The 21,207-nt window shown below is 44.9% G+C and overlaps 1 protein-coding gene and 1 long non-coding RNA gene across 5 annotated transcripts in view; one reads left to right on the forward strand and one right to left on the reverse strand.

Annotated features, from left to right (window-relative positions):
* LOC144125340 (uncharacterized) overlaps positions 1 to 21,207 on the forward strand; it is a 134,368-nt gene that overhangs the window by 80,350 nt on the left and 32,811 nt on the right. For all 4 annotated transcript variants that reach the window (XM_077658622.1, XM_077658624.1, XM_077658621.1 and 1 more), the window contains exons 17-20: positions 116 to 427; positions 6,477 to 6,660; positions 10,413 to 10,528; positions 13,755 to 13,931. In XM_077658622.1, the coding sequence (XP_077514748.1) occupies positions 116 to 427; positions 6,477 to 6,660; positions 10,413 to 10,528; positions 13,755 to 13,931 (789 nt within the window). The remainder of the gene's footprint in view (positions 1 to 115; positions 428 to 6,476; positions 6,661 to 10,412; positions 10,529 to 13,754; positions 13,932 to 21,207) is intronic.
* The window catches only part of LOC144125348 (uncharacterized), an 81,480-nt gene that overhangs the window by 19,798 nt on the left and 40,475 nt on the right, over positions 1 to 21,207 (reverse strand). Inside the window, exon 2 of the long non-coding RNA XR_013313375.1 lies at positions 7,508 to 7,550. This is a non-coding gene — a long non-coding RNA (uncharacterized LOC144125348). The remainder of the gene's footprint in view (positions 1 to 7,507; positions 7,551 to 21,207) is intronic.

Genomic DNA, 21,207 nt, shown 5'->3' on the forward strand with positions numbered 1-21,207 from the left:
ATAATGCAGTGATATGGAATTGCAGCTACTTGGTATGTTTAACTATTGGCTTAAATGACATGGAGACTACCTCCACTTGAGTGTTTCGAACACACTAATTGTTTATCATGTGCAGTCATTATCCAAACTTGAAGAGGGCCTTGAAGAGGAAGCAAAAGCCCTGGAAGAGCAAGCAGCACACTACTGGAAGCTTGTTAAATCCATGCTGGAGAGACCTATTAGTCCCAAGAAACCATTGACACCAACTCGCCAGCTGTTCTGTGGTTCAAGTAATGGGACAATGATGAGCGCAAAAGAGAAGAGAGCTCTCAAAGATGAGGCAAGGATGTTCCAAGCTGTGCAAGCTATGAATGCAGGCTCCCTGGATGAGGCAGAAGAGATGCTGTCAGAACTGACCAGTGCACAGGCTGCCTTCTACACTGCACAGGTGAGGAAGAAGGCGACTGAAAGCTAGTGAATTCTTAATAAAATAAAGAGGGAATGGTTTCTGCTGTGTTACTTGCTCAGTTTAAGAAGTAGAATTGGATGTGCTAAATTTTTTTGACGTGTATGTATGATTGTAGTACAAATTATGATATGAGGTCACAAGTCAAGGTAAATTACAGCTCATAATTCAGGTGCTTAATAAGTGTGCTCAGATAGCATTCTGTTCAAGATTTCCATACAAAATCTTTAAAGAGCTTTTCAGCCATCAGCACAACAGTACTACAAAGTAATGTGCTGTTACTCAGTGACAAGAGGAATGAAATATGTCTGAATATACTTCTTGTCGTTTCTGCCATTGTTTTGTAACAAGGACAGGGCAATTCATTCGGTGTTCAACGACTTGTAGTTATAGGCATAAAGTTATCAGTATATGTTGTTGGATAGGTATAAGCAGTGTCTGAAAATGTACTGTTCCACTATTATTGCTGCCAAAAACAAATACTTTACTCATGATCTCCTATCACTAATGCAGACTAAATATGACAAATTATATCTCCAGAAAATAAACAAGGCCTCATAAAACTACACAATATTGGTGGCTTGCTGCTAGCTGACACTGCATGTCCTATCGCATTTAAATGGATTTTTTGCATCAGTGTTTATGAAGGTAGATCATTCCAGTATGCCAATTGTTTTTGATTCTGACTAGCCATTCATGCAACCCATCGGCATTACTGCTGAGGTTATTGCATCACTAATTAAAAACCTCAAGTTATCCTCATCTGCCGAAGTGGACAACATAAACTCCAAGTTTCTTAAAAACACCACTTCAATTTCCAGCCACATTTTGTGTCATGTATTTCAGCAATCATTATCATTTGGAGAACTGCCTACTGACTGGCAAATAGCCATAGTTATTTCTGGCTTCACAATGGGTAACGAAAACTCACCTGATAACTATTGTCCTGTTTCATTAACATATATGCTCTAAATTATTTAAACATATTAACGCTTCTCACATTTACAACCACCTGGAATTAAATGACGTTTTCACTTCAAGTCATCATGGTTTTAGGAAAGGCTACTCATTTGATACCCAGTTATTTGAATTTTCTACTGACTTGCATTTTAACATGAATAATAACCTGCAAACAGATTGCATTTCTTTATAGATTTCTCAAAAGCATTTGACATAGTTACACATGGCCAGCTGTTAACTAAATTATCTACCTTTTGTCTTATCTCATATTATCTTGGTTTTGTAACTTTATCTCATTCAAAACAGAACTTCTATTCAAAACGGAGCTGTCCTGTACATTTTTAGCTATTATAGTCCCCTTGCCAGTGTCTCCCAACTTAAAAACCTTAATGATATACAGATACTTTAAATTTGTCGTTCACTTTCACTTCTGTGTTTATTACATACATATGTTTACATCTGCTCTACGTTTCTGCCTCTGGAATCACCTCCCTGCTCTTCACAGCGCTTACATAATCATCTCAGCTTCAGGTGCATATATGGAAAAGCTCAATCATTTAATTAATCTGCATTACCTAGAGCAATTAAGCTCCGGAATAATCTCTCTGACAACATAATCTATTTTTCTGATCCTGGAGAGTTCAGAAAGTACCTGTGCATGAGTTTATCACTTTAGTATCGTTCCAAACGTTGCACTATGATTTCAGTTGCAGTAAAGTGATAAATGTACCACTGTTTCAGCTGTTGTAGTGTTTACCACTTTATTGCATACCTGCATTTCATTTTTGGTTTGCATTTTTAATTATCGTATTCCATCATTATTTTTACTCTGTTTTGGACCAACTTTGTGTTTCTTTTGTGTATTTGCCTTGTACCGCACTCATTGTACTGTTGTTCTGCTTTATTATTTCTGTATATTCCTTTTCTTTGATATGCCCCTCTCACCCAGTGCTCTTTGGGGTATATGAAGTACAAATTAATAAATACTCGGGTATACTAATATCATGCTAAATATTGCCATACAGTTGAACCTCTATGTAACGAACCTCTGTGTAACGAATTCCTGGATTTTACGAAACTTTTCAATTCCCCAGCACATCCCCCATTGAAGCCCATGTATAGGCGACCTCCATGTAACGAACTCGTTGCGGCAGTTGACCTTGATGTAACGAATTCGCGGCTCTGATCATCGAGCTGTATCTTGTAATGTTTTGCCCGAAATTTGACCGGGCAGTGCGCAACTTTAATGAATATTGTTTAAGTAAGTTTTTATATTAAAAGGTAATGTAGACCGCGAGCAGAACACTTGCAATCGCAGCAAACAAGCAGACCTCGGTGATGATGATGTTGAGCGCCGCTATCGCCGCTCCGTGGTAAGCGTAGCAACTTTTAAGCTTTCATTTTGTAGCTTGACACTAGGCGGCACTACTATGACAAATTCTTCGTGGTGTTGCAGCGCAGTTATGGTAAGCCTTCTTCGTCAGCGTGTTGACGTGCGTGTGCTGGTGTGTGTTTGCGGTGTCGGTTCGTTACGATGAGTTCTGCTGTGAGGAAACTCAAAGTTTTGTCGCTTGAAGATAAGCTCTCGATTTTGAATGTGGTTACCACCGGCGAAAAAAAGAAGGATGTCGCTGCCCGCTTCAATATACCAGCCAGCTCCCTGTCAACCATTCTTGCTGCAGAACAAAGCATCCGCAGTGCGATGGAGTCGGGCACAAGTGCCCAGAAGAAAATACTGAAGACATCGACGTGTGCTGATGTGGACAACGCCGTGTTTGCATGGTTTTTGGACAGACGAGCACAAAACGTGCCCATAAGTGGCGCGATTTTGCAGCAGAAAGCCATAGATTTTGCTTGCATCCTGGGCCACGACGACTTCAAAGCGAGTAACAGCTGGCCACAAGGATTTAAAAGCCGGCACGGTGTTGTTGGAAAAGTGGTATCTGGCGAGTCTGCCTCCGCAGACAGCGATGCTGCTGTCTCGTGGGTGGCCGAGAAGCTTCCCGGCATTTTCAGCCGCTATGAAGCTGCCGACATTTATAATGCTGATGAGACGGCCCTGTTTTATTAAATGTTACCGAGCCGCACGTTCTCACTAAAAGGAGAAGACTGCCGCGGTGGAAAGCAAAGTAAACTCCGCGTGACGGTTTTGCTTTGCGCCAAAACTGATGGCAGCGACAAGCGAATCCTATTGGTTATTGGCCGCAATGCCCAGCCCAGATGTTTTAAAGGAACAAAGCGGATGCCAGTAAAATATGTGGCAAACTCCAAAGCTCGGATGTCGCGGGCAATTTTTTCCGACTGGCTGAAGGAGCTCAACCAAGATGTCAAGCGACAAGTTCGCAGCATTTGTTTGCTGCTTGACAACTGCTCCGCGCACCATGTGGAAGGCTTACAGCTTTCGAACGTCGAGCTGCAGTATTTGCCACCTAACTGCACTTCTCTGGTACAACCCTTAGACAAAGGGGTTATTAACAGCTTTAAATGCTGTTACCGACGTCGATTGATACAAAAGATGCTCCTGGACATCCGCCTTGAACGGCCAACAAAAGTGGATATCTACCAAGCAATAGAAATGCTTGCTGCGTCGTGGCAAGAGGTTGGATCACAAGTGATCGCCAGTTGCTTCACCAAGGCTCAGGTAAATAAGGCCATTCAAGCTACAGTCACTGAGATGAACCTTCAAGCCCACCCGAGGTCGCAGAAGCGTGGGATGAACTACGCATGAACGGTGGGGTGCCCGACAGTGTCGAGCTGTGCAACTTTTTGTTCGTGGAAAACGGCGCCGTGGCTACGGAAGAGATGATTGATGCGGCACTTGTCGAAACCGTTAAAGATAGCCTTGAAGGTGACGGTTCGTCAGAGCCTGATACGTTTTGTGCTGTTCCCACCGCGAGGGAACTGATGGACGCGGTGGACGTTCTGCGCCATTTCGTCGGCTCGCAGGACGATGAAGCAGCCCTGGATGCCTTAGTTTCCTTGGAGCGCCGAGTAGTGGCTTCAATCGGGCAAAAACAGCAAGCGAAAATTACGCAGTTTTTCTCTATTAAATAAATTCTTTGAATGGCGAGTTCACTTGAATTGATATCTGTCAAATTTTTATTTCATTTTGGCATGATCCTTACCAGTCTTGACCCAAAACTGCATGTAACGAAAACCTGGATATAACGAAAAATTGCGAACTTTTTTCAATTTCGTTATATCCAGGTTTGACTGTACATCAAATATTGTAGCTGCAGAGCTTTTGTGCGTAGAAAAAGCTTTGAGTTGGTTGAATAAGAATGTCAGACACTTTTAGTACGCAAAAATTCTTTAGTACTACCAAGCTGCTGCAGAAGGTGGCTCTTAGAAACTGTAAATGCACATTTCTGCATGGAGATTTACCTTAACCTGTGAATGTAATGGCACTTTATTTCATAGACCTAGCCGACTCATGGGTCAGAATCATGAGTCAGTGTTAATAAGGCAGCAATGAGGGGAAGAATTTCAGATGTTTTCCTTCAAACTTTTATTCTACTCACTGCAGACTTAGCATTGTGCATGTAGTCTATTGAAGTTTGAGAACTGATTAATCACACAAATCACAACAAACAAGCAAGGCAGCTGACAAAGTTCCTTGAGGTGAACACTTTGTATGCAAATGGAGATAATCTATCCTTTTCTGAAACAGTTTAAAAAAACTTCTCTGAAAGCTTGTTGCGGATGCCCGTATTGCAGCAATCCCTATAGTTATAAATGGGGAAGGCAGGAGCATTCAGGAAGGTGTTTTTTTACTTAAAGGGAATGGGTGGAATCTGCAGGGAGGGATGCCGTTCGAGTAGGGGTAGGTGAGCTATGATCCCAACTCCTAGTTCTTTAAAAGCCTCTTCAACGGTGAAAGCATGGCACACTATATAGCATTGTCTTGTTTCAAAATCCAGCCAGTCTACGCATACTGTGGTAACATATCAATGAAATTATTCTTCCAATTAGGCCTTTAAAACCTGCACATAATAAACTCTCATTACAGTTGACTTCTATTGAACAGTTTGAAATATTCAAGTTTGAAAGTTCAAAAAATATTCAAGAAATATTCAAGAAATATTCAAGTTGAAAATATTCAAGGCTTATCAAAAGGACAAGTGCATAGTCTATCCAGAAGTTTGCTTCTCCTTTAGCTTATTTAGAGGTGAACTAGTTATGTGCTTTCATGATGTGGTGCTTTATTTTAGGCTCATAGTAATAAAATAAGCTTTCATTGCACATTAAAACTCTCCAGAAAGTTTGATTCAGGTGGCAGTTCACTCTTCCATTGGCTGTGCATCATTGCTCAGTTTGTTTTGTTGTCACTGGGGGCAGAATATTATCTGCAAGCTATCTTGTTGTAACCTACTAATAGCTGGACAGTTTTTCACAACATCATCGATCAAACCAGTGGAAATCTGCATTGCATCTGCAAATTGACGTTCGGCTATATTTCAGACTTCATATTATTTCCTCAGCTATATTGATGCGTCCGTACTTTGAAGTTCTGTGTCAGGTCACAGCAGCTTCATTTTTTATGGCGACAGAACATAGGAACATGTGCGGAGATAAACATTTTCATCACAAATCTTCCTGACTATGTAAAACAAAATATGAATGAGAGTGACACTTGCCAACCTCTCCAAGAGAGTCATGTTTCAAGACTGCTTCAAGCCCTTCTTCATGGGCGACGGCATAGAATATCCTGCAGCAGATGCTTTTAACACCCGTTTGCTAAGATTTGCACACATAATAAAGAACTTGTTGTCAGAAGTAGTGTGAAGACTGTCACCACTGTGTCCCATAGCCAAAGTGTGCATATTGAGGATGATACAAAAATTTACATTTAGTGTTGTCTAGACTACATTTTGTTTTACGGAAAGTTTTGATGCGTTGCATATGCTCAGTGTTTCCTTGTTACAGAACTGACACTTGGACGTGTCAGCAGTCAAATGACACTAGTGTAAATTGTTCATTCTAAATGCCTCTTGTTTGATGGCAAGGCTAAGCTTGTTTTGTTGTGTTGTTTGTACCATAACTGGCTCATGATGGCACTAATGTGCTGCAGGTAATAAAGAAGAAGTGCGAGTCTTTCAAAAGAGGTGAGCAGGGGGCCCTGATGCAGCGGGAAAAGGCGGCACTGCGGCTTGCTCTTGAGCGTGGCCAATGCGACCCCAACTGGACCTTGGCTTCTACTGTGCGCACTCAGCTGAAGGACCTTGAAAAATCCCTGCACTCGTACTACACCTCCAGTGAGCACATTTCGTTTACAAGTGCTAGCTCAAAACAAATATTCAACCATTCTGCAAATATTTTAAGCTAAGTTATGTACTTTTGCTTGTAAAAGTATTCTTTGTGTGTCATCAGGCCACTAAACCTCTTATAGGTCTCCATTTTCTGAGTATACAGTCTCATTTCTTCTACAAATGAACAATAAACAAACTATGTAAAGCCCTCACCCAAGGGCCCTTGAGGTATCTATAATAAATAAATAAATGTGCAATGAATTAACAGATACAGCCCCAGGTGCATCGTGCACTGTGGTACCATATTCAATAAAAATTTACACACATGGTAGCTTAGGTGCATGGTCTTCACATGTAAAAGGTGGCGCATTTAAAAGGCAAAGGCGTTGTGTCTTGTGCATCCTTCTCTTCGTCCCTCGTCGTTTTGCGTGGTTGCAACATGCACTCTTCACATGTGTCTGGCCATCTCCCCAGCAATGCAGGCTTCATTGTGGTGCAGTGTAAACTGAAGGTCACATGGCTGCAGTGTCATTTGTTTCGTTAATTCCTGTTGGTGCCTTACAGCCTAGAGTTCATAACGTAACTGCCACAGCTTTTTGCTCTTATGGCCTTTGTACTCTCAGGTAATCGGCAAGAACTGCTGTGATGCAGAGTAATTGGAAAGCCGCAAAAAGGCAGAAGATGGAGTGCTGGCATGAAAAGAAAGCACCATGGGAGTATAGGACCACCTCAGGCTTAGCAATAGATCTAGCAATAAGTGGTACAAAAGCAAACATCGTAATAAAGCTTCTTCTGAAGCATTACCCAATCATCTGATGCACCAGAATCTATGGTCACTGGAGCATTGGCTCACCTTCACCCACCATGCCAAGGCACTCAAGGGAAAGCTGGTGAATCTGTAAAAGGTGGCGAAAACGAGAAATACCTTTACATCACGTATGAGCACGACACACCAAAAACCATGCAATCAACATATGTAATGAAAAACTGACAATCCAAGGATGTTATAAGGCTTTCTTAAAAACTTCCTTGCAAGAGGAATAAGTGTGCATGCATGCTTTGTTTAGAAGCCGACCTGATCTTGTCGAGAAATACCTTTAGATCACGTATGAGCACGACACACCAAAAACCATGCAATCAACATATGCAATGAAAAACTGACAATCCAAGGATGTTATAAGGCTTTCTTAAAAACTTCCTTGCAAGAGGAATAAGTGTGCATGTGCTTTGTTTAGAAGCCGACCTGATCTTGTCGATAAAGAGCAAGGGCCAGGATATTCCATTCAGCAGCTTCATCATGACAAACACCTGTAAATAATGCACAACATCTGTACACCTGGGTGACGACATCACCATTAAGGCTTTTTGTGGCGAGGATCTTAGTATGGATCAACATTGATGATAGCTAGGGAAAAGAGGAAGCACTACTGCAGTACAGACATTAAGTGTTGCATTTTCGCTCTGTAGCTTTGAAGAGGATAAAGACTTCTTCAGGTGCATTGAAATCTTCAAAAATAGTGACTCTGACAACAACCTGTGGTTGTTGCAGATGAGTTTGAATTTTGCCATGCTCCGCTTTCAGAAATTACCTAATTAATTGAAAATCCCTAACTCGTTTATAAAAAAATTTCAACTTGACTCCAACTGAAACTAGTTGATAAGGGGAAGTGTTCTGTAAACCAGTTTGGCCCGTTAGAATAAGATATTTTTACCTGGCTGCCTCCTAGCTACGTGTAACCGCGTCTTCTTTAAGTAGAAGATTCCACATGTCTGACACTTCATTACCCAAGGTGGCAATATTTAAAGCTGGCTGCTACGGAACTATCCAGTGGTTTCTCTCAAGCTAATTTAAACATGGCAGACTTTTGTTGGTTGGTTGGTTTGGTTTATGGGGGTTTAACATCCCAAAGCGACTCAGGCTATGAGAGACGCTGTAGTGAAGGGCTCCGGAAATTTCGACCACCTGGGGTTCTTTAACGTGCACTGACATCGCACAGTACACGGGCCTCTAGAATTTCACCTTCATCGAAATTCGACCGCTGCAGCCGGGATCGAACTCGCGTCTTTCGGGCCGGCAGCCGAGCACCGTAATCACTCAGCCACCGCTGCGGCTAAGGCAGGCTTTTGTGCGGAGGAGACGTTTTCTTATACAAAACAGCTTCTTTTTTCATTTGACACTTGTGGCCTTAAGCTTTTTGGGCCATTTCACCACCAAGTTGTTTTGTCAAGCACAAAATTCTCACTGTCTGTGCAGCATGCATGAGAGAAAAATATCTTCACAGCAAAATCACCTGGCATAGTGCTACCTGATGTTGCATCAGAGCACTTAGTTCTGGGGACACAAGTGTGAAAGTGACTAGAATGCCCATGTCTCCTTGCAAGTGCACCACTTTATTCTTGGAGCATGTGCTTGGTAAAAGTATGTACTGATTAACTGTCAGGTACCAGACATGCCACCGCTATGTAGTCATTGATGCGACTAACCTACTAAGCCACTTTGAAGCACCTTTTGCAGCAGATGTGAGCATGTGTATTGTATGCATTGTGTGTGTGTTTGCACGTTTGTGTGTACATGTGTGTGTGCGTGTGCGTGTAATTAGTCGCCTTTTCAATGCACAATATCATGTAATATCAGCCTTTCTGTAGAATCTGCCTGAACAGATTGCAGTAAAGTGTCTTCCATGGCTTTAAATGAAAATTCTGTACCCAGCAAAGCAACCTCTGTGGTCGTGCACATATGTGCATGTGTGTGTCTGTGCATGCACATGCACAGAGTCATGAGTACATGATGTACTGGGCCGCTGTGGACTGACCTCTCCTTCAGGCTCTTTTTTTTGCATGCTCACAATCCCGTCATTCTTCCCGGCCCGGTTCGGAGTCAATCGTCAATCTTCCCGCCTTTTCCATGCTTCCAATAATTACAGAATAAGAAAAGAAAGCCGTAACAAACGTAAGAACAGCTTCCACACTGCTTTGAACAGTTTACAAAAAAAAGCACCAGTTTCAGTGCACACACACAGTTTTTGAACCTTCCAACAGGTATACTATTGCCCCTTTTCACTGTCGCAGAGAAGCAAACACCAAAATTGAAGCCATCTGAGAATTTCGCAGTAGTGTACTGTCTCCCACTTTGGCCAAGCAAAGGTGTGAAACCCAGCATAGACATAGTTCGTGAATGCTCGCAGTGCCTACGTTTCCAGCCTCCCCCACATCTCGGGATGACCACGGTAAGATGGCAGCATGTTGGAGGCCGATTTGGTTCTGTTTTCGTGAAGAAGGTCTAACATAGACTGACAAGGAATGCGGTCGACATGATGCCCAGCTGCTTACTAACAGTCTGCAGAAAGATTTTGGTGAAAGTAAGATTTTCCAGTAGTGCTGGCTGATAGAAATATGAGGAGCAACCACAGTGTTAGACACAATGTTTTTTTGTACTGCAAGCTGTGCCTGAGACCCCCTCTTTTTTTTCTTGAAAGGAATATGGGTTTTTGGTGCAGGCTTGGCACAGACTAACCGTATTTTGTCACAATGTAGCAGCATGGAGCACGTTTGGCCTTTGGCGCAGTTTGGTGCAATTACCACAGCCGTCACATTACGGTGTATTTAAATATGCACCTAAAGCTTAGGATCAATGCAAGCCACGGATCTGCTGGTCTGTCTTAGCTAAAATGGAGGTGTAGTTTAAGCAGCTATACTTTAATGGCATCCCCCATTTATGTTCAATAAAGCTTCTTTGACTTGCTGTTTTTTTTGCACAGGTGGGTACCACAGTGATCAAGTTGAAGACGAGGAATCTCTAGGTGATGGGAGCTCCCAACCACAATCACCTGACTGCAGCTTTGTGCTTTCGCCCCAGCGAAGCAGCACCCCCAAGGTAGAGCCAAGCTGTCCAGCGCACACAGAAGACCAGTTTGCTTCTGTAGGCGCATATTGCACATTGTTTCTCATCACTCAGTAGCTCAAGTTGGAACTCTTAAAAGGCCGGAGCTACAAAGTGCTAACTTTATATGCCAGATATGAGTGCATTCAAGCCTGAGATGAAATCCCACTAAAGTAGTTCGTCTTGTCACTTTCTGATAAATTTGAAGGTGGTCGATCAACTGCTATGCACATAAATGAGTGTTAAAGCACTTTCTGATATCAGATAGAAGTGGAAAGCACACCTGGTGTGCCAGCTCTCAGCACCACTGTGTGTATTTCTATGATGGGGTGGGCTGAGTCATCAGTATATTGATATCCTAGCTGCAATGCCATAATGTTGCTGTGAACAGAAAATTTTGTTGTCAACCCAGTCTTGAAAGTTCATAGTGTCTATTTACGTGCTCAGCGCTTGGCAGTTGCAATTGCTTTGTGTGCATGGCACTGCTGTGGGGAGCTCAGTAGAATGGCATTCTTGAGAGTCGAGTTAACAATGTTTAGAGGTAATCTCTAAGAAAAGTGGGTTGAGGGTTTGAGCAACTGCTCAAGTTCTGAGAGTGATGTCTTAAAAAACTACCTGCATAAGGTCATTGTTATGCACATACAATACCATTATCTTGTCTCGCACAGATATTTCTGGCACCTCTGCTCAGTTTCTGCTGACACAGCAATGAAGTGCTTATAGCTATGTTTTCTGGCACAAAAATTTTTTCTATTAAAGCTGAAGTGAGAACTGAGCAAAAGGCTCAAGGCTCACACAGCAAAATGCAAGCAAATTATGCTTTAAATGTTGAGCTAAAAGGCTGAAATTAAATATTTTTTCAAAACAGCGTAATTTCTTCCTGCTCTATAGAACTACACATTCATCACATTACAGTATAATGTCCAGCTGCCATGATGAACAACTTAGGTTTGAACCTCACTGGTGCAACTTTTTCTTGCTTTCTAGTTCCTTTTAAGTAATCTGGCTTACAAACAGTTCAGAACAAGCTGCAGGAAACTCTTTCTTGACTGTGATGACTGGATGAGCCAGAATAACTGCTTTGACAAGTCTCCATACATTGCCTCATCATAACAAGGCTCAGCTCTCCATCATGTGAAGCTTGGTGATGAGAAATACATTAAATTTTGTCATAATAGTACTGTATCTTGAGGCCCACACATTCTTCCTTGTCATGAAATGCATGACAGGAGAATACATATGGAATAGAAGTGAACAGCCTAGGAGCATCGTATATAGACAAGCTTGCTCTTGCTTACCAGCCTTGATTACTTTACTTTTGAGTACAGTCACTGAGTGGCTCCTTGCTCTTCATTTTAAATTGTGTGTGAGCCAGAATACTGAAAAAACTTTGTTAATATCATGCCACTGAAGATTAAATTTTATTCTTCAGTATGGCTACCAGACTAGCCCACAACACCACAAGCATGTGGCTGTTAAACAGTTGACTCTTAACTTACGAATAATGCTACTCCTGGGTGATTTTTTTATATGAACCTTTTAGAGCAATAATATTTTAAACATATTTCAGTTGAGTTTGGGGGTGCCTTGCACTCTGTGCCCAGTTGCCGACTGTTGCAGGATTTTTTTTTCTTTTCGCCCAAGAAGACGAGCTGCCGAGTGCTTTGTTGTTGCAACAGTGAAAAGTGCAGAGGTATTAGAACAGTTGTGTGAGACAGAGTAAAATGCTGCATGTTCATGACAATGACCTTGCATATATGCAACATCACAGGTTTTCACTTTCAGAGGATTACTAGTTTCTCAAAACGTTCACTTGTTTCTCTTGAAGATAACCACATCACTAAGTTTGATATTGCTGCATCTATTATCCACAGAAATGGAATTCATAAGCACTGAGCACATAAATATGTCTCATAAACTTTAAAATAAGAACAACACTGTCAAGTTGGAGACACACTAGTAATCCAAAGAGTAATATGCTGATGAGTCAGCTAACCTGATGATAGAAAAGGTATGGTGTACTGAGAAGTGTCAGATGGCACCGGAAAGCTTGCATGACACATAATCGGACAGCGGTTAACACTCAGTAAGTGTGCCGTAGGAAGATATTCTAGACAGTGCTCAAAATGTAAGCTACATGTGTTATGCACGAGTTGATTATTTGAAAAAATGAATGCCTGTTGCCTGAGTGACACAGACACACTGTTTCTAAACCTGTTTGCTGTAGGTGTAGTAGCTTAAGACTGTGACATAACTGACAGTGCTCTTTGCTAAGGCTTTGCATCTTATGGGTTCTGTATAATAAATGCCCTTTACTGCAACAGTGGAAATGCCTTAATTTAAACCAGCTTTTTTCTCCAAGCGGTATGAATCTAATTCCATGCAATATAAAGCATAGTATGAATGGAAAAGCAGCTAATCAGACTAGTTGCTGATTGTAAATTTTGTTCAATTGCTAGCTGAACATAATGAGAGGACTCACGCTTTGTAATGATTTTTAGATTACACAGAAGTAACTGATCTTGACCTTGCATATGGACTCACTTTGCATTCTTATGATGTGTTCTGCTCCTTTCTTGATTCATATTTAAGTGTGCTGCCTACTTTTTCTTCCTACTTTTCTTCTCATAGCAAGCTTAGATCTCACTAAGATCACTTGAAAGGCACTGGTATATCACTTCTGCATTCCATGTTCCTTGTTTGCTTCCACGTGCGAGTTGTATATGCAAAAATATATGTTTTCTGGAATAACTGTGAAGCCTGTGTGATATGTATTGCACAAGAAATGGCGTCCTTTTGAGAGGAAAAATGAGGTGACGGAAAGTGTTGCAAACTCTGCTGCATTACATGGCACACCAGTGCAGCTATAAACAGGAGAACCCTGATCGAGTGTTGACTTGCACCACCTTGATCATTCAAAGTCAATTAGCCACATCAATCAGTTTAGTGATAGTAGCTTGCTGGTGTCAGTCATGTGTTAGTGAGCTGGAAATGAGTTTGAAAATGTATAACTCATGTAGAAGCAAGAGTGACATGCTTCTTGTAGGGAGGCAGTGCCGGGTCGCTACCATTGTCGTGAAATGGTATAGATTATAGTAGCGTAGAATCAGCGGAGAAATGCAGCAATGCTCAAATGTGCAAAACGCAGTAAAGGTTTGAGTAGGGTACTACAAGCATGAGAACCAAAGCAGCCAGCTGAAGGAAGGTGTGCTGCCTGCAGGATGCCATGCAGTCCACGCCAAGACAACCGAGAGGAGCTGCAGCTGCAGAAGTGTCGGCTGATGCAACTAAGTGCGTGGAGCTGCAGCTGCATACACTGTCTCTGCACCAGAACATGATGAGCCAGCTGGTCTTGGACCAGTACAAGCAACAGAAGGTTGTCATCGAACAGCTTACGGTCAGACCATTTTTTAAAAATTTCCTCTCACTCCTCAGAGTTTTATATGAATGTGCAACATGTGCTGCAACGTGATAGCTGCATGGCAGTAAGAGTTTCTCTTTAAAAAGACACGCGGGTGAAAAAAACTCGGATTTTTGTTGAAAAATAATATTTCTTGTTTTTGCTTGTTTTATTATGTGTAAGCCAGCATCAACAATACCAGCATCAAATATGGACTCGAAATTACTAAAAACTGCGATGTAAACATGCCAAATGACCAATAATGAGCACAATTGAGCTACTTTCGAGACAGCAACAATTTTGATTAGCGGCGCTTCCCGGCACTGCAGTGCTGCGGCAGGCAGAGGAAGTCTTCTTCTCCCGGACACATCCTCTTGCAGTTTCATAACTCGAACTTGAAAATAGAAATTCTTTTCTTCCCCCAGAAGCTGCACTGCCACTGTTTCTTTAATTGGCATTTTTCTTTGTTTCTGGTATTCATGCAACCTCAGTGCTTTCATATGACATTATTGTACTTACTGTCGTCGCATCGCGATGAAGTTTAGTACGGATGTGCTTTTCTATATGCAGAAAGTAGCTGCCTATATTATTTTTATTTAATTTATAACTGCAAATGGAACTCAAATTTGTCAAAACCATTGGTAGTCCCATCACAAAGAGACATTCTAGAGAGTACCAATTTTTCAAAAAATTCAGAAATTTTATACATGGCACACTTTATTCTCACTGCATAAAAGAAATCATAGATAGCAATATGAGATATTTCTCAGTGCTGTCGTGTGTATATACTGATCACAAAAAAGATGCAAAAATATCTATATTGTCACAAATGGGTTGCAGAATCAAAAAGGCTAGCCACAGGCCATAAGGAATCAAGCAGTGTCCCAGCTGCAAAGAGCACGCGCGCATCACTTCTTTGTCCTCAAGGCTCTGCCCGGGGACACCTGGGGGCATTATTCCCCCTCCCCAGCTAAAAAAAAGGAAGCAAACACGTGGGCGCACTTGGAGCGAACGAGGTGCCCATTACTGCGTAAATTACGGCTTCATACGCAGTACGTGCACGACCTCGGGCCGCGGTCGACGGCGCGAAATGGGCAGAGTGCCATTGGGGAGGGCTTCATACGTCACATCCATGATGCGGCGCAGCACTGTGTAGGGTCCAAACTAGCGGCTCAGGAGCTTCTCCGACAGGCCGGGGCGACGTACCGGAGTCCATACCCACACTTTGTCGTCGGGGTGGTACTCGACGTGGCGATGTCGTTGGTCGTAGTGTTCTGCATTCATTGTCTATTGCCGGTGTATGTGCATACGGGCCAGTTGGCGGGCTTCCTCTGCGTGCCGGGTAAATTCCTCGGCATCTGGCGTGAGCGCCTGGTCGTCAAGAGGGCACGGAAGCATGGCGTCGAGTGCCGTTTGGACATCACGCCCGTACACGAGGCGAAACGGCGTGTTGTAGGCAAAGGTCACATATGGGAGGATCTCATCCCAAGTCTTGTGCTGTACGTCGACATACATTGCGAGCATGTCCGCTAAGGTTTTGTTGAGGCGCTCCGTGAGCCCGTTTGACTGCGGGTGGTATGCAGTAGTCTTATGGTGGTTCGTGTGACTCAGCTGGAACACCTCGTGCATGAGCTGCGCTGTAAATGCGGTGCCCCTATCGGTGATGATGGAGGATTGGGCGCCATGTCGTAAAACAATGTGGTGTATGAAGAAGCGCGCGATTTCAGAGGATGTACTGCGCGGCACTGCCTGGGTTTCCGCATAGCGCGTCAAATAATCAGTCGCAACTATAATCCACTTATTGCCAGAAGACGACACAGACAATGGGCCCACAAGATCAATGCTGACTTGGTCAAAAGATGTGCGAGGTGGTGCAATTGGTTGGAGCAAACCTGCGGGCTTGAGCGGTTGTGACTTACGATGCTGGCACTCATGGCAACCTCTGACGTAGCGGTGGATGGTCTTTGCAAGTTTAGGCCAATAATAGCCCTGATGCACTTGAGCGAGCGTGCGTGCAAATCCCGAGTGGCCAAAGTGGGCTCATCATGACACGCCGAAAGGATGTCGTTGCGGAGGTCTGATGGCACGACTAGGAGGTCGGGCCGGTCACTGCTGCTGGAGTTTTTCTTGAACAGTACGCCATTGTGAATGCAAAAAGAGGACAAGTGGCGGGAAAAGTGTCGAGGTACGTTGGAAGTATGGCCCTCCAGGTGATCCACGACAGAGCGCAGGTCAGCGTCAGCACGCTGCTTTGCCACTAAGTCCGAACTGCTGATCACACCTAGGAAACGATTGTCATCCTCTGCGCTGCCATCAGCTTGCTCAACGGGTGCGCGTGAGAGCGTGTCGGCGTCTTCGTGTTTACGTCCGGACTTATAGGAAATTATGTAATCAAATTCTTGAAGGCGAAGGCTCCAGCGTGCTAGGCGGCCTGATGGGTCCCAGAGATTGGTAAACCAGCACAAGGAATGGTGGCCGGTGACCACTTTAAAATGCAAAAATTTCATCATGGCCCTGACGACAGTGAAGCACTCCTTTTCCGAGGTGGAGTAGTTGATTTCGGTGCGCGAGAGTGTGCGACTCGCATACGCGATCACACATTCCACGCCTTCTTGATGTTGAACAAGGACGGCACCAAGCCCGATGTTGCTAGCGTCAGTGTGTATCTCGGTAGCAGCCTCCTCATGAAGTGAGCCAGCACAGGGGTAGTGTGCGGCCGTCGGCGCAGCTCTGTGAAAGCAGCCTGTTGCTTGGCAGTCGAGACGAACGGTGTATCGTCACGTGTTAAATGGGTGAGGGGTTCAGCGATCTTGGAGAAGTCGGCGATAAAACAGCGGTAGTAGGCGCACAAACCCAAGAAACGCTTGAGCGTTTTCTTTGTAGTAGGACGGGGAAACTTGGCTACGGCAGCAGTTTTCTCGGGATTGGGTCGTATGCCATCGGCGCTCACAACATGGCCGAGATACTTGAGCTCTTTGTAGCCAAAGTGGTATTTCTCGGGTTTAAGTGTCAAGTCGGCCAACCGCAGGGCATCCAACACGATCCGCAGGCGTTCAAGGTGTTGGTCGAAGGTTTCTGAGAACACCACCATGTCATCTAGGTAAACTAAACAGGTTTGCCATTTGAGACCAGCCAGGACAGTATCCATCATGCGCTGAAACATTGCTGGTGCAGAGCAAAAGCCGAAGGGCAACACTTTAAATTCATATAGGCAGTCAAGTGTGATGAAGGCCGTTTTTTCGCGGTCATGTTCATCAACCTCAATCTGCAAATATCCGGTCTTTAGGTCGATCGACGAAAAATAATTGGCGCGGCGAAGTCTGTCGAGCGAGTTGTCGATGCGGGGCAGCGGGTAGACGTCCTTTTTCATTATGGCATTCAGCTTACGGTAATCCACGCAAAAGTGCACTGTCCCAGCCTTCTTCTTAACAAGCATAACGGGCGACGACCGCGGGCTTTTAGAGGGCTGAATAATGTTGTCTGTAAGCATGTCCTTCACCTGCGTTTGGATAGCGTCGCGTTCCTTTGGGGAAATGTGGTACGGCTGCTGTCGTATGGGGCGAGCGTCATCGGAAGTGATGATGTGATGCTTCGTGATCGTCGTTTGCCGCACTTTCGAGGAGGATGCGAAGCAGGTTTTGTACTGGAGCAGTAGGGCGCAGAGGTCGTGCTGCTGAATCGCTGAGAGCCCGGAGTTAATATCGATGCAATCCAGAGACGTGCCCGGACGGTCCATGGCCTCGGATGCAAAGCACTCAGTAACATCGGCCAATTGGTCAGCCCACGCAACGGCAGTAGCTCGGAAAAGGTGACGAGGTTCGCTCGTAAAATTAGTAATCAGGAGTTTTGACCGACCGTTACGGAGGTGGACAACACTTCGAGTCGTGCAAATGCCATGTGTCAGCAGCAAGGAAAGGTTGCCCTCGGCGACTGCAGGTCCATCATGTAGCCCTTCATCGCATTCGACGCTTGTAAAAACAATGGAGTGCAGTGGGATCAAGACACTTTCAGTGGAAATACGAAGGGTGGAGCTGCGTTGCCGAACGTCGGAGGTGTCGTCAGCTTTCGCTGTCGAAATTGTAACGGTTCTGTGCCGCAGGTCAATAACAGCACCATTCTCACGGAGAAAATTTACGCCCAAAATCGGGTCACGAGAACAGTCGCGGAGCACCAGGCAGCCAACTATGAATGTCGAGTCGCTGATCTGGACCCTAGCCGTGCACTGTCCAAGCGGAGTAATGATATGGCCCCCCGCCGTCCGGATCTGCACGCCAGAGCAAGGAGTTGTAACTTTCTTTAGAAGCGCTGCCAATTTGCCACTGATAATTGAAAACTCCGCCCCTGTGTCCACCAACATGCTAATGCTGTGACCATCGAGAAGCATGGGCATGTCGAGGGAGAAGTGGTCCTTTAGTACAGCTGCTGTTATCGACGTCGTCAAAGCTCTATCATCGGATGTCTGCGTCGTCTGCATCGTCAGGGGGTCTTTACAGCGTTGATATCCAGCGACCACACCCCCAGAGGTCGCTGTCCTCAGTTTTCTCGGCGAGAGCTGGTCGAGCGGTCCGCCGTCGCTCGCGAGGAGTTCTGTGCATTCGGTGAGAACGATGAACGGCGAGGTGACGGTGATCGGGACTGACGGCGTGCCATGGACCACTGAGGTTGCTGGGTCAGGTACTCTTCAATCTCACGGGGCCGTTGGCCAAACCGGGGCCTTGGCGTATCAGAGAAAAAACCCTGAAGCCAAGCTCTCATTATGGGCACCAGCGGAACAGGTGACCGGGCTCCCCACAGTGGAACCACAAACGCCGGCAGTCAGGTCCATGCCAGACGTCCGCTCTGCGCAGGGATTCTCGATCACTCGGGATGCGGTGCTGCCCTGGCTGCACGGAGGGTAGCAGGACGTCATGATGGTTGGGAAAAATTGCCGCTGGATTTGGGGCAGGGCATCACAGCGCGTCAGCGTAGGTCAGGCGGCAGTAGTCTGCCTGGTTGGGCGGTGGAAATGCCGGTGGATTTGGGGCAGGGCGTCGCAGAGCTTCAGCGTATGTCGGGCGGCAGTAATCTGTCTGGGTAGACTGTGGTTCGGTGAGTAGTAACGGAGGCCTGATAGCTTGCTGCACCTCTTCGCGGACAACGCTCATAAGGGAGCTGGCTGCAGGCTGCGACGTACCACAAATCTTCTCTAGCTCCTCACGGACAACAGCACGGATCATGTCGCGGAGAAAGTCGGTATTGCTGTTGAAAACCGGGAGGGACTCTGTAACAGAAGCTGCAAGGACTGGCCGGTCATACGCAATGGAATGCTGCCGGAGGACCTGCTTCATCGTGACTGCCTCTGCTAGAAACTCGGCAACAGTGCTGGGGGGGCTGCGCACGAGGCCGGCGAAAAGCTTTTCCTTAAAACCGCGCATTAGGTGGCGCAGCTTTTTGGCTTCCGACATGGCTGGGTCAGCCCGTTGGAAGAGCTGCGTCATGTTTTTGACATACATGGTAACCGTTTCGTTGGGCATTTGCATACGGGACTGCAACGCTCGTTCAGCTCGCTCCCGACGATCAGCGCTGACATACACGGCGAGCAGTTGACGTCGGAACTCAGGCCATGATGAAAGAGTGTCCTCATGGTTTTCGTACCACGTACGAGCAACGTCCTCCAAGCTGAAGAAAATGCTCCTCAGCTTGGCGGCGTCATCCCATTGATTAAATGCGGCGACACGTTCAAACTGGAGGAGCCAATCTTCCACATCCTCCAGTTGAGTCCCGTGAAAGGAGTTTGGTAGCCGTGGGTTCTGGAGGGTGTAATACACGGCACCTTGCATGACCGGTTGAGAGGTAGGCGTCGAGGGAGAGTCGAATGGCCTGAGCACAGGAGGCAGTCGGCCAGGCGGCGAGGTTGCCTCCAATAGGCCAAGCTCAGGGGGCAGTCCAAGATTTCGGCTGCTGGCCCGGTGCACTGGCGTGTCGACAGGGAGAGGTCTGGGGTCTTCGGTGTTCGGAGGGGTGTGCGAAATATTCCAGAGCGATTTACCCAGTGCACTCCACCACAAAATGTCACAAATGGGTTGCAGAATCAAAAGGGCTAGCCACAGGCCGCAAGGAATCAAGCAGTGTTCGAGCTGCAAAGAGCACGCGCGTCTCACTTCTTTGTCCTCAAGGCGCCGCCCGGGGACACCTGGCGGCAATATATTCAAATGCAATGACTTTAAAAAATTTAAAAGATTTGAAATTAGATTTAAATTCAAAAACTGTGAGATTTAAAAATTTTAAACATTACATAAATAGCACAAATCCCTCAATTGTGCAATTTTCGGTCACCTGCCCCAAATATTACCAAAAAATTTTTGCCCCAGAACATGTCCCCTCAACTGGACGGATACACTTGAGCCACATTATATTTGAATGCATTGGTTTTTCAGCTGAGGCAACAGAGAGTTTTAGAATCTTTGCCAGCTATGTCACTGCTGTTAAAATCAAGTTAAGCTAAGCAGACTAAAGTGCCCTTAAAGAGCACACTTTCCCCATCATCCCATCTCTTTTCCCCCAAGCAGTGGTTGTGTCACAGCACCTACTTCCTGAAGCCTTTCCAGTTACACCAATGCTTCCATCACCAAGCAGTCAATAATTGTGGTTGTGGTATTGTGCCATTGTTTGAAGGAAAATTTCATTTGCTCTTTACTGCACAAGTTCTCAGTCGAGTGTACCTTTGACCTATCTGACAGTACACCGTTTTTATGCGAAAAGGCGACATTAACTTGCCATCTCTCCATCTCTTGTCCTAAAGCTTCATCTGTACTCTCCAATTCCAGTCTTATAACCAGTGAGCTGCATTGATCACTACATGTTCATATGGCCCTGTATCCACTTTGATCACTACCCACGAAACACATAACTTCTGTAAAACGTCTTCAAACAACTCCAAACATCTAGCAGCGTCTAACTCTAGACTAAAACGTTTGAAAACCATCTCGGCAATGGAGGTTTATCCAAAAACATTTTATAAACATACTGACAAAAGAAGCTCATTCAAAAGCGTTTTAGAAACATACTGACAAAAGAAGTCTATTCCCAAAACTTCTCTAAATATACGTTTTCCACGCAACGTTTTGAAAATTTCTCCGACGAAAAGTATACTCGGGATTGTTTTAGCGAGGTTTTTTAACAGGAATTTGTTCTGAATGTATATTTTTGTAAGTTGCGCCCCCTCAAGATACGCCGCAAACGGAATTTGCTTCGTTTGGTGGATCAAGGTGGACCTAGAATTCGGCTTGCAGTG

This window comes from Amblyomma americanum, chromosome 3, assembly GCF_052857255.1.
Source record: "Amblyomma americanum isolate KBUSLIRL-KWMA chromosome 3, ASM5285725v1, whole genome shotgun sequence".
NCBI lineage: Eukaryota > Metazoa > Arthropoda > Arachnida > Ixodida > Ixodidae > Amblyomma > Amblyomma americanum.